Genomic DNA, 14,999 nt, shown 5'->3' with positions numbered 1-14,999 from the left:
CAAGAACTGTGTATTGTCCCACCCCTAATGAGTGACCAGGGTAATGTTTTTGCAGTAGCTGTATAAAATTTCGGTCTGTTATGATTTAACTTCCATAGATGATGCATCTTGGGATGAAAACTTCCAGACTTGCTTTGGATGTTGGAACTGACCAAAGTTTTCTTGATTAGTAAAAAGGCTAAAAGTTTTTTTGAGCAGGTCTATTTCCAAGTAACTCCAAGTCCTACTTAAACCAAACTTGCATGGGTATTGATCTTGGGATGTATACTGACTAGAAAAAAAATATGATGTGAGATTTGCCTTACTTATAATTTAATTTTCCATCATTAAGTGTATAAAATAAGACAATTTCTCCTTCAAAAATGCCTTCAAATTGTACACATTTTAAACGCAATGTTAAGCAGATTGATACATTTTTGACGTAAGTCATTGTGACATAGGCAACACAGGTTATACAATATGTACACTAATTTTTTTATCCAATCGAAGCATAGCAACCAAATTTAAATTATTTATTGATAGCATGCATTAAAGTAATGAATATGTAATTTTAAAAATAGTTTTATATTATCTCTTAATTATTCTTATTAATGCATTTCAATTTTTGTCAATTTCAATCAAATATTAAATTTATAATTTTACAAAAAAAAAAAAAAATCTTACATGTGCTCCCCAGCATAGGAGTGTATAATGTTCAAAAGCAACTTGATATGATCGCAAGTTTCTTGAAAATAACAGTATTTATAAAAATTGAGAAAATATTCCTCCTTAATTTTGTTTTGAATTTATGAGAGTTGCAAATTACAAAACAATAAATTTTAAATACTTCATATTTATTGTGATGTCCATCATTATTATATTCATGCCTGCAGAAACCATAGGCATCATGTGACATAAGATCAGTACATGGAACGTTTGTGGCCGATTTGATTCTTTGCATCAAAATATTATCTTGTATTATTGTGTGAAGACATATTATCTCATTTTTGAGTTTTTGTCACAAAGGAAAAAGATATGAAGGACCTTACATACCCCTAACCAACCCTTAGCACAATACCAATTCATATTTTATATTATTATACATGTACCTCTTTTGAGAATACTCAAATTTGATTGGCTTGTAAGAAGTTTTTTAAACTCAATAATGACTCCAAAAAGTACTGTTTACAGCAATAATGACCTAGGAATCATTGCAAGTGGGGTATAATGACCCGGTCATTACATGTATAAATAATTACCTCTAAAAATGTTCTGTTGATCTAAATTCAATTCAAATTAAAAATTTATGCATATAGTAATGATTGTTCATTATAAAAAAAATGCCATTATAAATATATGTATAGTCTTTTTATGATACTGAATACAATTGAACTTAAGATGCATCATAAAATTATCGTTTTTGAAACTTTCATTACAATGTCAAATTCAATGAATGCAGACTCAGCTTTTTTATACAGTAAATGTTTGCACCAGATTGTCATTGTACTCATGAATGGTGTTTGAGAATTTATAAAAATGTATGTTACTGACATACTTTTACCCCCGGGGGTCATGATTTGAACAATTTAGAATCTACGCTACCCCAGGATGCTTCCACATAAGTTTCAGCCTTTCTGGCTCAGAGGTTCTTGAGAAGAAGATTTTTAAAGATTTTTTACTACATATTTCAATGTAAAACTTGGATTCCCTATTGTGGCCCCGCCCTACCCCTGGGGGTCAGGATTTGAACAATTTAGAATCTACACTACCCCAGAATGCTTCCACCTAAGTTTCAGCCTTTCTGGCTCAGTGGTTCTTGAGAAGAAGACTTTTTAATGACCCCTCCCAATTTTTGTATTATCTTGATTATCTCCCCTTTGATGGGGACTTGGCCCTTCACTTTTACAATTTAATCTCCCCTTCACCCATGGATGCTTTTTACCAAGAGAAAAAGTCAAAAATGTGAAAAGTTGACAGACGGACGGACAGACGGACGGACAACGGGTGATCAGAAAAGCTCACTTGAGCTTTCAGCTCAGGTGAGCTAAAAAGATCACAGTGACCTACTTTTCAGTCGACTAACTCTGCGGACCCAAGATGCATTAACTGACAAAGTTTGATGATTCTAAGCCAATTAGTACCTGAAATATTTAATTAAAGCCATAAATTTTCAAAAGTAGGTCATGGTGACCTACTTTTCAGTCGACTTGCTCCAAAGACCCAAGATGCATCAACTGAAAAAGTTTTACGATTCTAAGCCAATTAGTACCCGAAATATTTAATTATAGTCATATAAATTGAAAAGTCATGATTACCTACTATTCAGTTGACCTGCTCCGAGGTACCAAGATATATCAACTGACAAATTTTATGATTCTAAGCCAAATAGTGCCCGAAAATATTAAATACAGCCAAAAATGTCAAAAGTAGGTCAGGGTGACCTACTTTTCAGTTGTCGTACTCCAAGGACCCAAAATGCATCAAGTGACAAAGTTTGATGATTGTAAGCGAATTAGTTCTTGAAATATTTAATTATAGTCATATAAATTGAAAAGTAGGTCAGGGTGACCTACTTTCAGTTGACGTTTTTTGAGGACCCAAGATGCATCAACTTACAAAGTTTTATGATCATAGGCTTCAAAATGTCCAAATTACGCCTCTAAATCGCTTTGAAATCAAATGCCTGCAAAGTTCGAAAAGTAGGTCACTGTGACCTACTTTTTAACTAGATATCATTGAGATGGTGGCCATCTCAAAGGGCCCCGCTTTCAGCAATGAACATGGAAATGTAAGGTAGCTGAAAAGGGTTTATTTTGAAGAGGAACATTTTTGTACTATTAAGGGATGTGTTGTTTGAGTCTAAAGGGCTTTATGTTATCCTCGTTATAATAAAAAATGGCACGAAAATCACGAGTGCTCAACACCTTCCATCAAAAAACGGCACAAAAATCACGAATGCTGCATATCCTCTATGAAAATTTTTGCATATCCTCTATCAGAAATATGGAAGGAAAATCACAAATGATCCGTACCCTAAGTCAATTGGTAAGGTTTGAGGCTGACTGGACTTAAGGGAAAGAAATTATACACCGAACAAAGATTTTAAACAGAGAGGTTATTTTTGAAATTGACCCTTGACCTAGAAACTTTGTTCAAGGTCACTGCACATCCACTGACAAGTGGCACTCTGTGAGTGAAGTATGAGCCACATTGGACCAAGGGGAGAGAAGTTATGCTCTGAACAAGAACTTTTCATATAATTCTTCTATGACCTTAACCTTAGACCTAGAAACATGGTTCAAGGTCATTGCACACCCTTTACCCAAAAGGCACTCTGTGGGTGAAGTACGAGCCAGATTGGGCCAAGGAGAGAGAAAATATGCTCCGGACAAAAATTTAAACAGAGAGGCTTTTTTTGACCTTGATTCTTGACCTAAGAACTTTGCTCAAGGTCACTACACATCCATTGACAAGTGGCCCCCTGTGAGGGAAGTATGAGCCACATTGGATCAAGAGGAGAGAAGATATGCTCCGGACAAGGATTTTTCATATAATTCTGCTATGACCTTGACCTTAGACCTAGAAACATGGTTCAAGGTCACTGCACACCCTTTACCCAAAGGCACTCTGTGGGTGAAGTATGAGTCAGATTGGGCCAAGGAGAGAGAAGATATGCTCCGGACAAGAGATCTCGGACGGACAGACGGACGGGGGAACGGACAGACAGACTCATCACTATAGGGAACCTGCAGAGCGGGGCCCTAATAAATATGTTTTATGCCCCCAAGTTGCATCATCTTACAAGATTTAATGATTCTAAACCTCTCAGTATTCAAAATAATGATCTTAATTGTTTTGAAAAACATTAGCCATAAAATTCAAAAAGTAGGTCAAGGTGACCTTCTTTTAAGTCTACGTACTGTGAGGACACAAGATACATCAACTGACAAAGTTTGATGAACATAGGCCTTAAATTTTGAAAAAGAATGGCCACAAAATTTAAAAAGTAGGTCACCGTGACCTACTTTTGAGTCAACATGATATGAGGTCCCTAGATGCATCAACTAACAAGATTTGATGACCCTAGTCTTGATAGTAAGCTAAATATCAACATTTTAATATAATGTAATTTTTGGTCAACTTTGAAGTGACCTTGAGACCACACCCTTTGCCCCAGGGTAAATCCCTGTGCAAATTTTTAATCTACAACATATCCTCATCCTTTTGTGTAAGTTTGGTGATAATTTGCTCAGGGGTTCTTGAGAAGAAGATATTTAAGCAACCAGTACTTTTGGTTTTATTTTCCTAATTATCTCCCCTTGTTTAAGGGTCATAACCCTAGTTTTAGTATAAACAGGAGCCCTTGGGCCAAGGATACCCTGTGACAAATTTGACAATAATTGGCTAAGGAGTTCTTGAGTTATGGCCCATATTCTAAAAAGTTAACGTACACTAGACACCGCACAAATGGCCATAGCATTAGCTCTTTAAGCCTTTGGCTCAGAAGAGCTAAAAAATGTCTAAATGGGCCTGGTTTTGCCCCCCCCCCCCCCAAAAAAAGAAGTCAAGAGATGGTTTACTTACACATTCATATGGCAAAGATTCTTTTGTTAGTATTTTTCATATTTGTTTAAAAGTAACTAGTTCAGTTTTTTTTATAGATCAAATAAGTACAAAATGCATTTGTCGTATTGCTCACTTTTTGCTTTCCAATGGTTTTCATTGGGGGTTCTCTTGATGTAAGATTTTGTATATGCCAGTTAACTTGGGAATCAATATCACATTTTACTGGAAGATGTCACCTCGATTCAGTACTTTCAATACTTTGATTTTTTTCTTGTTGTGGGTTGTTAATTTTTGTTTGATTCAGGAAGGACCAAAATTCAAATCTTTCTTAGTTTTTTTCCAGTAATGCGTACTGTAGCATTCAATTATTCAAGACTATTTTTTGTCCTTGTTCTTTGATTGTGGAAAGAATTTATTTGATATAAACAACAGAATTTTTATGAAGTATAAAATACCTGGTACCTATAGGTACATATACCTTTACTACAGTTTTGAAAGTTTATGTGATAGGGAATGTATTTGTTTCAAAACCTATTCAAAATAATAATAATCTTAAAAGGTTTTTTGTGCTTTTTAAATATAAATCAGAACACAAATTGTACAAATATCTAATAATTCTATGAGTGAGCTTTGAAAGCTAGAAATCATCTTCAAATGTGAAGTGGAAAAAAACTCAATAACTAGCAATGTTAAATATATTTGCACTCTTACTTAAGTCCTGAATTCAAACAGTGAATAATTTTTTGTGTAAAAGTCAAATATAATATGTAAATACTGTATACAGGGAAATTTTCGCCCCCGTTTTATTTTCGCCCTACTCACCGGTGGGCAAATTTAAAACGGGGCGAATTCAAAGAACACAGTATAATTTCTTAAACACATCTGTGACTGGGCGAATTTAAAACGGGGCAAAATTGTTTGCAAGTGTAAAAGGGCAAAAATAACAAGGGGCAAAAATAACCCTGTGTACAGTAATATAATTTACATACTAAAGACACAGTTATATATGCACAAATTCAGTATGAGGTGCCAAGGGAAAATGAGTGAAATTGTGTATTAATTTTGCTTATTCATACCCCATACCGTATACCAATTTTAATTTAAACCATATTTCTCCTTAAATGAAATGTAAAATAATGCATTATACTTTATGCTATATATAGCATAAATTTTTTTAATAACAGTATTAGTTCTCAATGTACTAAAAATAACGGCAAATTCTCAAATTCATGGTTACCAATCATTCTTTTATATCTTAAAAGATATTTTAAAGATGTTTTCACATTTCAAAGGGTGACAATGCTCACCTGAGTCACTCTTGTTCTTCAAAAAAAGATTTCTAAAGATTTTTCACCTTTTATTCTCATGAAAAATTTAAACCCCATTTTGTAGCCCGATCCTATTCCAAAAAGGGTTATGTTTAATTGAAGTTGAATCAATACAACATTGGGATGCTTCAGTATCAATTAAATTAACATGGCTTGCATTATTTGAAATTTAATCCCTCACATTTAGCCCCAACTTTTGAAAAACAGAAGTCTCTGATAAGACTGCAGCTCGATCTACTGTGTGTACTTATAATAAAGAGAGATGTATCTTACTATAGTCTACTTATGTAAAAAGAATTTGCAGAATTTTCCAGTCTTAGTAACCATGGCAACATGTTTTGTCATGATGAAAAATGGATTAACAGAATTAGTATAGTCTATTTGTGTACCAAGTCTAGCTGAACCTGAACCAAAAATCTAAAATTAGTAGAGTTTTTTGAAAGAATTTCAAAGAAATTTCTATTTTTAGTAACCATGATAAAACTACTTCTCAAAATCAAAAACCAATGTAAAGAATTATGTATCTTAGTATAGTCTATTTGTGTATCAGTCTTACTGAAATTGGATCAAAACTGTAAGAGGAGTAATATCTAAAAAAACTTAAAAGAAATTTCTATTTAAGTAACCATGGCAACACTTTTTGTCTAAATAAAAAACTGATACAGAGAAATATATATATTAGTATAATCTCCTTTTGTTCCATGCATTACAGCCCCATCCTTACTCCAGAACCCCTGCACCCAAGGCCATGAATTTCACAATTTATGTTAAGAGCTCAATGCTTGTATTTCAATCATGCCACACAGTTTGGTTGTTTGATGTCCGAAAGTAACAAGAGGCCCATGAGCCACAACGCTCACCTGAGTAAATTTGGCCCTGGTGTTTTTCACCAGATTTTCCCCCTTGTAATACTTATAGTGGCCCCATCCTACCCCCAGGGGTCATGATTTGGACAATTTAGAATATACATTACCTCAGGAAGCTTCTACATAAGTTTCAGCTTTTCTGGCCCAGTGGTTCTTGAGGAGAAGATGTTCAAAGATCTTTCCCTTATATTTCAATGAAAAACTAGGATTCCCTATTGTGATCCCACCCTACCCCGGGGCCACAATTTGATCAATTTAGAATCTACACTACCTCAAAAAGCTTCCAGATAAGTTTCAGCTTTTCTGGCACAGTGGTTGTTGAGAAGAAGATTTTTAAATTTTTTAAAATATTTTTTTCCTATACATTTGAAAGTAAAACTTTGATTCCCTTTTGTGGCCCCGTCCTAAGCTAGGGTGTCATGATTAGAACAATTTAGAATCTACACTACCCCAAGATGCTTCAATAAAAGTTTCAGCTTTTCCGTCCAAGTGGTTCTTGAGAAGATTTTTTAATGACCTTACCATATTTGGTCTTTTCTTGATTATCTCCCCTTGTAAGGGGGCTTGGCCCTTTATTTTAATAGTTCAAACTCCCCTTCACCCAAGGGTGCTTTGTACCAACTTTGGTTAAAATGGGCCAGTGGGTTGAAAATGTGAAAAGTCTACAGATGGACGGATGACAGACAACAGGTGATCAGAAAAGCTCACTTGAGCTTTCAGCTCAGGTGAGCTAAAAATGATTTTTAAAGAAAGCACCTATTCTCCCATTGATGCTATATGCCAAAATTGATTGAAATTGGTTTAGTAGTTTAAGAGAAAAAACTGAAAATGTTCAAAAATTTATGACTGATGCATGATGACAGACAAAAACAGATAGTACTAAGTCACCCGACTGACTAAAAAAAAATCTCAATCTGCACAACCTTGAAATGTTGGCATATTCATACGATTTAGTGAGGCACTGTTTCTCCTGAAAAGATTTTTTCCAACATATATCCTTGATATTGGCTTGTAAACTACTTGTTTTAAGGTGTTAACAAGGTAAACTGATGTTTCTCTTTTCCAACTACAGTAAAAAATGCTTATTGCAAACACTTTTATAATGATTTACACTTATATGCAAGTAATTTTCATTCCCCTTGGTTTTGCATAGTATTATGAACTTAATGGATATAACAAATTATGTTTATAATGAAGCAAAATGGCCCGTCTTTGGCACTTTGCAATAAGTGTGTTTTACTATATCCTTTCACAACATAAACTTAACAAAATAGGACCTTGAACTTTTAGATATGATCTAAGTCTAGGCCATTACTCTCCAGTCTCTCCAGTATGTTATCAGCTTACTTAGATTAAACTTGACAAGTGATTCACAGATTTTACCATCTTATTAGCCAGTGACCTTAAGTCTACATCGTGACACACTTAAACTTCATGAGCAATAACATACTTTATTTTGTACTTAATGTTCAAGAGCTGTGTCTGTATCAACCATGCAATTATAAAGTTTAAGCAAGTATGAAATAATTTTTAAAGGTTCACATAATCTGACAAAATTTAATTAAGTGATATGGAGAACCAAAGAAGCAAAGTCCTCAATTGCAACTTTACAGCTTATAATGATATCTGCTATTGAATTGGTACATTCAACTGACAATTTAATTTCAGGGAATACACCCAGAGTAAACCTGTATACCCTTTTGAGCTTGTTTATCTGCATTTCTGCAAATTGCTTGAGCTCCACTGGCTCCAATGAGAACTTTTTCTAGCATGTATATTCTGTCTCCATAGCTTCATTTTTTACTAAATGTTCATCAGATGATTGGGCTAATGTCTGTCTTTGATACACAAGGACATATGCAGCTTTTGACTGAAAAAAAAAAATAAAAGATCAGTTACATATCTCATAAAAAAATAAAAGATCAGTTACATATCTCATAAAAAAAAATAAATTCAAAAAGTTGAAACTACCCTATAACTAGTTCCAATTGTAATGGGGACTGTTACAGATGTTTCCCAAATGCTCCCCAACTCCTTTTTGGAGCCTCTTTCCCTGTAAGCTTCATTAAATTAGGCAAACTCTCTGTATTTTAGACTTACTTATGGTAACTTATTTTCTGAAGTACAATGTATTAAGGGATTATAATAATGCATATATAGCAAAATGAACATAAGTTCAAAGTATGTTTTTGAATAGTAAGAGAGTTACAGCCTCAAGAGTTTCAACCAATCAGAATTCAGCAAACGTGCATACATGGTCTTGTATTCAATTTTGATAATAGCATGATCTAGGAACCAATTACACTTATCTATATTCTAAATTTCATCCTCTTCTGTTAAAAAGGAAGTTATAGCCATTTAGTGTTTCAGCCAATCAAATTGCAGCACACATACATATGCATGTTTTCATGATTTTTTGTATATAACACGTAGAACCTTATAAAATATACATATATTTTAAATTTCCAAAATATTTTGCCAAAAAACAAGGGAGTTATAGAGATTTTATTCAGCCAATCAGAGCAAAGTGCATGAGTATGCACGTGAGTTCATGCTAACTTATCATGTCATATTGTCTAGGCTCCAAATATATCCTTGTCATATTGTCTAGGCTCCAAATATATCCTTCAATTATATTCTGAGTTTCTACGCAATTCATAAAAAAATATAAAAGTTACACCTATATCAAGTAAACTGGTCAATTCACACATTGCACATGTGCGCACGTGCATGCATGTCAGTGCTTACAATGTCATCTTCTCAACACTATCAATATTTCCTTATATTCTGAGTATCAAAGCATTTCATCAAAAGATATGAAAGTTATGGCAATATCAAGTATATTGGCAATTTTACTCATTGTATGATCATGCATGTGCATGCTGACCACATCATTTTGTCTACACTACTTATCTTTATATTCTGAGTTTTAAAGCAATGCATCAAAAAATATATAAAAGTTAAGTTTATATCAAGAATATTTGTTATTTCACTCATTGGGCATGTGCACACATGCATGCACATGCATGCTGACCATGTCATCTTGTCTACACTACCATTATATCTTTATATTCTGAGTATTATAGCATTTTATCAAAAGATATGAAAGTTATGGCTATATAAGTATATTAGTCATATTAAGAAACTTATTAAGAGTTTATATATCATAATAATGATAATACTTTGGCAAATTTCTGATAATTTCACAGAAAAATCATTTCTTCAACAGCTTCCATTTTTGATATGGACATTTCTGGCCATTTGGTCGTCCTTTCTGATTGATGTTGAAAGTCACAAAAACCCTTAAAGCCAGAAAAACCCTTAAAACTCAATTACAAAATCATTTTATATTATTTCTTATGATTTTAGAGCAAAAACTTCATTTTTTGACTACTTCCGGTCTAAATGAGTTTGGACATTCCAGTGACTCAAATCATGCAATAACATGTCCAAAACTTCAAAAATATGCATTTTCTTACTAGTCCTGTTTTACCAGAAGTGATGTCATTAGACAACTTTTGATGATCTCACTAGCTGCCACTTGTTTTTTTTTTTTTTAACAACTTTGCTTCAATAATGTATAATAATAGATATATATATATATATATATATATATATATATATATATATATATATATATATATATATATATATATATATATGTTTTTAATAAAAAATTGGAAATAGTGGAGAATTCACACAGAAAAAAACCCATCAAACATCATTTATAAAGATGAAAATGTAAATTTAAGCTCAAAATGAGGAAAAAAAATTGGACATTGTCAGAATTAAACTCAGATTGCCTGCGTGAAAATTTAATATGGAAACCACTATACCAGCGCAATGTACCAGCCATCATCAAATTTTATTTGCACTCATTGCCTGATGTAAAGAGCGTCAGGCAGGTTAATTTTTTTTCATAGTATGGAATTATAGGATGAAAGCTAACCAGCCAAATTTTGTGCAAACATATTCACATCGGATTTTGTTACTTGAGTTTTAAACAATAACTGTTAGCAGACGAAATGATCTTTTCTTTGGCATGTATGGTCATTGAATGGGTGTGATAGCTTCAATGAAACTTTAAAAAAGTATGTTCTTATACCCTGATTTTCAAGCTTTGGAATGTATATTTATCACAGTGTACGTATAACATATCGTATATGGTCAAGTAATACTGTAACAAGTACAAGTGAATTCAAAGTTTTTCTTCATATTTTATTTTCCTGTTTACCCCAAAAGTGGACTATTCTGATTAGTTACACTTTCATGAAAAGACTGGAACATTTTGCAACAAAACGTCTCATCCTACGACAGTTAAGGAATCTCATACCATTTATGTTTATTAAATACTCTTTCCCAGAAAGAAAGTTTTTCTTATTTTTGTGGTTTTCTTTTCTTTTTAATAGAAGACAAGCCCGGCATGTGAAAGAAACACTTGCCACGCAATACTTACCATAAATATTGATTGCTTTATTCAGGCTAGCTTCTTCAAAAAACTCTGCTAAGAAAATGAATGGAAACCGCACATAATTGGAATTTTTCTAAGTCCAAGGGGCATAACTCTGTCAAAAATCGCTCGATTCTACCCAAAACAGAACTTGACCTAGATATTCTTATAATAAATCTGTATACTAAATTTCATTTCAGTATGTGCAACCTTTGTGATGAAAATGAACGGAAACTGTTGGTGGATCAACAGACAGACAGACCGACTGACCGCAGCAGAGCAATATGCCCTCCCTTCTTTCAAGGGGGGCAGAAAAAAAACATTAAAGGAATGAATTTTCATTTGATAGATTTCAAAAGTTAAACAAGAGGCCCATAGGCCACAACGCTCACCTGAGTCAATATGGCCCTGCTGTTCTTCATCAGCAGATTTCTTCTCCTATATTTCTCCTATATATTCATATATAAAGCTTTGATTGCCTGTTCTAGGCATTCCCTACCCCAAGGTGCCATGTCTTGAATGAAATTGAATATAAACCTTCTGAGGATGCTTCTATCTTCATATAACTAATCATGATTTTGCTGTTCTTTAAAACAGAATTTTAAATCTGTCTAACACCCTACCCTTGGGGGGGGGGGGGGGGTGTCATGATTTGAACAAACTTGAATGTACACTACCTGAGGATGCTTCCATATCAATATGACTGATCATGGCTTTGCTGTTCTTGAGAATGAAGAAGATTTTTTAAAGATATTTCCTGTATATGTTCTTTTGTAAAACTTTGATCCCCCATTATGGCCCCACCCTACTACTGGAGGATGCCTTGAACAAGCTTGAATCTACAATATTTGGGGATGATTCCATATCAATATGACTAATTGTGGCTTTGTTGTTCTTGAGAAGAAGATTTTTAAAGAATTTTCCTATATATTAATATGTAAAAATTTGATCCCCCATTGTAGCCCCACCCTACCCCCAGGGGTCATGATTTGAACAAATTTGAATCTACACTACCTGAGCATGATTCCAAATCAATATGACTAATTGTGGCTTTGTTGTTCTTGAGAAGAAGATTTTTAAAGATTTTCCCTATATATTCTTATGTAAAAGTTTGATCCCCCATTGTGGCCCCGCCCTACCCCTGAGGTAATGATTTGAACAAACTTGAATCTACACAACCTAAGGATGATTCCATATCAATATGACTAATTGTGACTCTGTTGTTATTGAGAAGAAGATTTTTTTTCTATATATTCCTATATCAAACTTTGATTCCTCATTGTGGCCCCACCCTACCCCCAGGGGTCATGATTTGAACAAACTTGAATCTACACTACTTGAGGATGATTCCATATCAATATGACTAATTGTGGCTTTGTTGTTCTTGAGAAGAAGATTTTTAAAGAATTTTCCTATATATTCCTATGTAAAAATTTGATCCCCCATTGTAGCCCCACCCTAATCCCCGGGGGTCATGATTTGAACAAATTTGAATCTACACTACCTGAGGATGATTCCATATCAGTATGACTAATTGTGGCTTTGTTGTTCTTGAGAAGAAGATTTTTAAAGATTTTCCCTATATATATATATATATATATATTCCTATGTAAAAGTTCGATCCTCCACTGTGGCCCCACCCTACCCCCAGGGGTCATAATTTGAACAAACTTGTATCTACACTATCTGAGGATGATTCCATACCAAATGACTACTTGTGGCTTTGTTGTTCTTGAGAAGAAGATTTTTAAAGAATTTTCCTATATATTAATATGTAAAAATTTGATCCCCCATTGTAGCCCCATCCTAATCCCCAGGGGTCATGATTTGAACAAATTTGAATTTGAATCTACACTACCCGAGGATGATTCCATATCAGTATGACTAATTGGCTTTGTTGTTCTTGAGAAGAAGATTTTTATTTTTATTTTTTATTGTTTTCTTAATTCAATTCAATTCAATTTATTGATTCACCAAACATGTTGGCATACAACCATGTTACAAACAAAATGAAAAATACAGTGTGTTTTCAGATTACTAAAACATATACTAAAGTACATACATACATGCAAGTGTACAAATCAGTGAAGTCAACTACTTTTACAACTTGAAGTTATACATAATCATTATGCAAATAGTATAAACAGTATAATATGGACAGAGATAAACTAATTAATGCATTAAATATATATTATTGTGCTCTATTTTTAGAACGCAATTCAAAACATTCATGTAAAAAATTCGCACAGCCTTCTAGAATGAACTGCATTGTCAGGATTACAAAGTACTTTACAATGATTTTCCTTCAACATGTTATCATTTAAATTATAGATGTTCAAAGGGTAATACTTTTTTCGCAAATCTTTATATATAGGACAGTCATATATGAAATGTATTTCATTTTCTACAACATTTTTACAATAGTGACAAAAACGAGATTCTTTTGGGATACAAGGCTTTGAATATCTGCCAATTTCAATTTCTAAAGGGTGTGCAGAAATTCTCAGTTTTGTTAATTTAGAACGTACAGATTTATTAATTGGAAATTTCAAGTAGTCTTGTAATTCATAGTTCTTTCTAATTTGACTGTAAAATAATAATTTACCACATTTGGTGAATTCAATGTTCTGAAGTTGCAAATTAACATTTTTTATGTAGAAATTCTTCAAGTAACTGCTAAATGTGCTATCAGTGATATCTAATGATGGAAGTTTAAGTTTCTTTTTTAATTTATCAATCTGACTCTGCCAATTATCCTTTACATCATTATTATACAGAATGTCATCTTCTAAGAAAGCAGCAATAAGAGTTTGATTTCTAATTCCATTTTTATTATTATGGTTTTTTAGTCTCTTATAATATTTAAACATAGAGATGAAAGCTTTGCAACAAATAGGAAGTGTTCCTAGCTCATATTTAATGGCTAAATTTGAAGCTTTTCTCTGTACACCCAAGATGTCTTTAAATATTAAATGCTGTATCTTTTCAAAAGGTAGTTGATCACAATTGTTTATATTAATATTAAAGTCTGAAATCCATATCTCAGAACCATACAAAATGATAGGTTCAATAAGAGAAGAATATAGTTTTAAAAGAGTTTTTACAGATAAGCTGTTATGAAATGGTAAAGAGTGTTTCATTGCATAAAAAGCTTTTCTTGCACAGTCAGCTAGGTGTTCAGCTGCATACTTAAGTTTACCATTATAAGTAAAAATAATTCCCAGATATTTATATTCATGTTCAAGATGAACTATTGAATGATTATAATAAAAACAATGTTGAGCTGTGTCAGGTTTCTTATTTGAGAAAATCATTGCTTTAGTTTTATCAAGGTTAACAGTCAATTTTGATTTTATGCAATATTCTGAGAGACAGTCTATTGAGTTTTGGAGACCTTCTTTAGTAGTAGAGAGGAGAATTAAGTCATCTGCAAAGAATAAATGTCCAACATCAATATTCTGTAATTCAGGAGGGTTTGTGTTATAATTAACTAACTGCGAGTAGAAGTCATCAATAAATATATTAAAAAGTGTTGGGGAAAGATTATCTCCTTGTTTAACCCCGCGTGTAGCTATAAAATGTTCACTATAGCAAGATTCATCGTTACAGCAACATTTAGTGTTTGAGTACATATTATTTATAACATTGTAAAATTTCCCACCTATGCCCTTTTGGTATAGTTTGTGTAACATTAAAGTTCGATCAACTGTATCCAAAGCTTTTGTAAAATCCACAAAACATGCATAAATGTTTTGTTTCTTAAATTTTAAGTACTTATTTATAAGAGTTTTTAAAATAAATATGTTATCT

At 33.0% G+C, this 14,999-nt stretch overlaps 1 protein-coding gene across 2 annotated transcripts in view; it reads right to left on the bottom strand.

Annotated features, from left to right (window-relative positions):
- Positions 1 to 8,176: 8,176 nt before the first annotated feature.
- LOC133195809 (ubiquitin carboxyl-terminal hydrolase 15-like) overlaps positions 8,177 to 14,999 on the bottom strand; it is a 427,782-nt gene continuing 420,959 nt past the window's right edge. For both annotated transcript variants that reach the window (XM_061331759.1, XM_061331760.1), the window contains exon 20: positions 8,177 to 8,609. In XM_061331759.1, coding sequence (XP_061187743.1) covers positions 8,505 to 8,609 — 105 coding nt within the window. In that variant the 3' untranslated portion in view covers positions 8,177 to 8,504. The remainder of the gene's footprint in view (positions 8,610 to 14,999) is intronic.

Source organism: Saccostrea echinata, unplaced genomic scaffold (genome assembly GCF_033153115.1).
Source record: "Saccostrea echinata isolate AGI-Se365-2 ecotype Australia unplaced genomic scaffold, CSIRO_AGI_Sech_v1 ptg000029l, whole genome shotgun sequence".
NCBI lineage: Eukaryota > Metazoa > Mollusca > Bivalvia > Ostreida > Ostreidae > Saccostrea > Saccostrea echinata.
The sequence above is the reverse complement of the archived record's forward strand: the minus strand, read 5'-3'. Positions and strand labels throughout refer to the sequence as shown.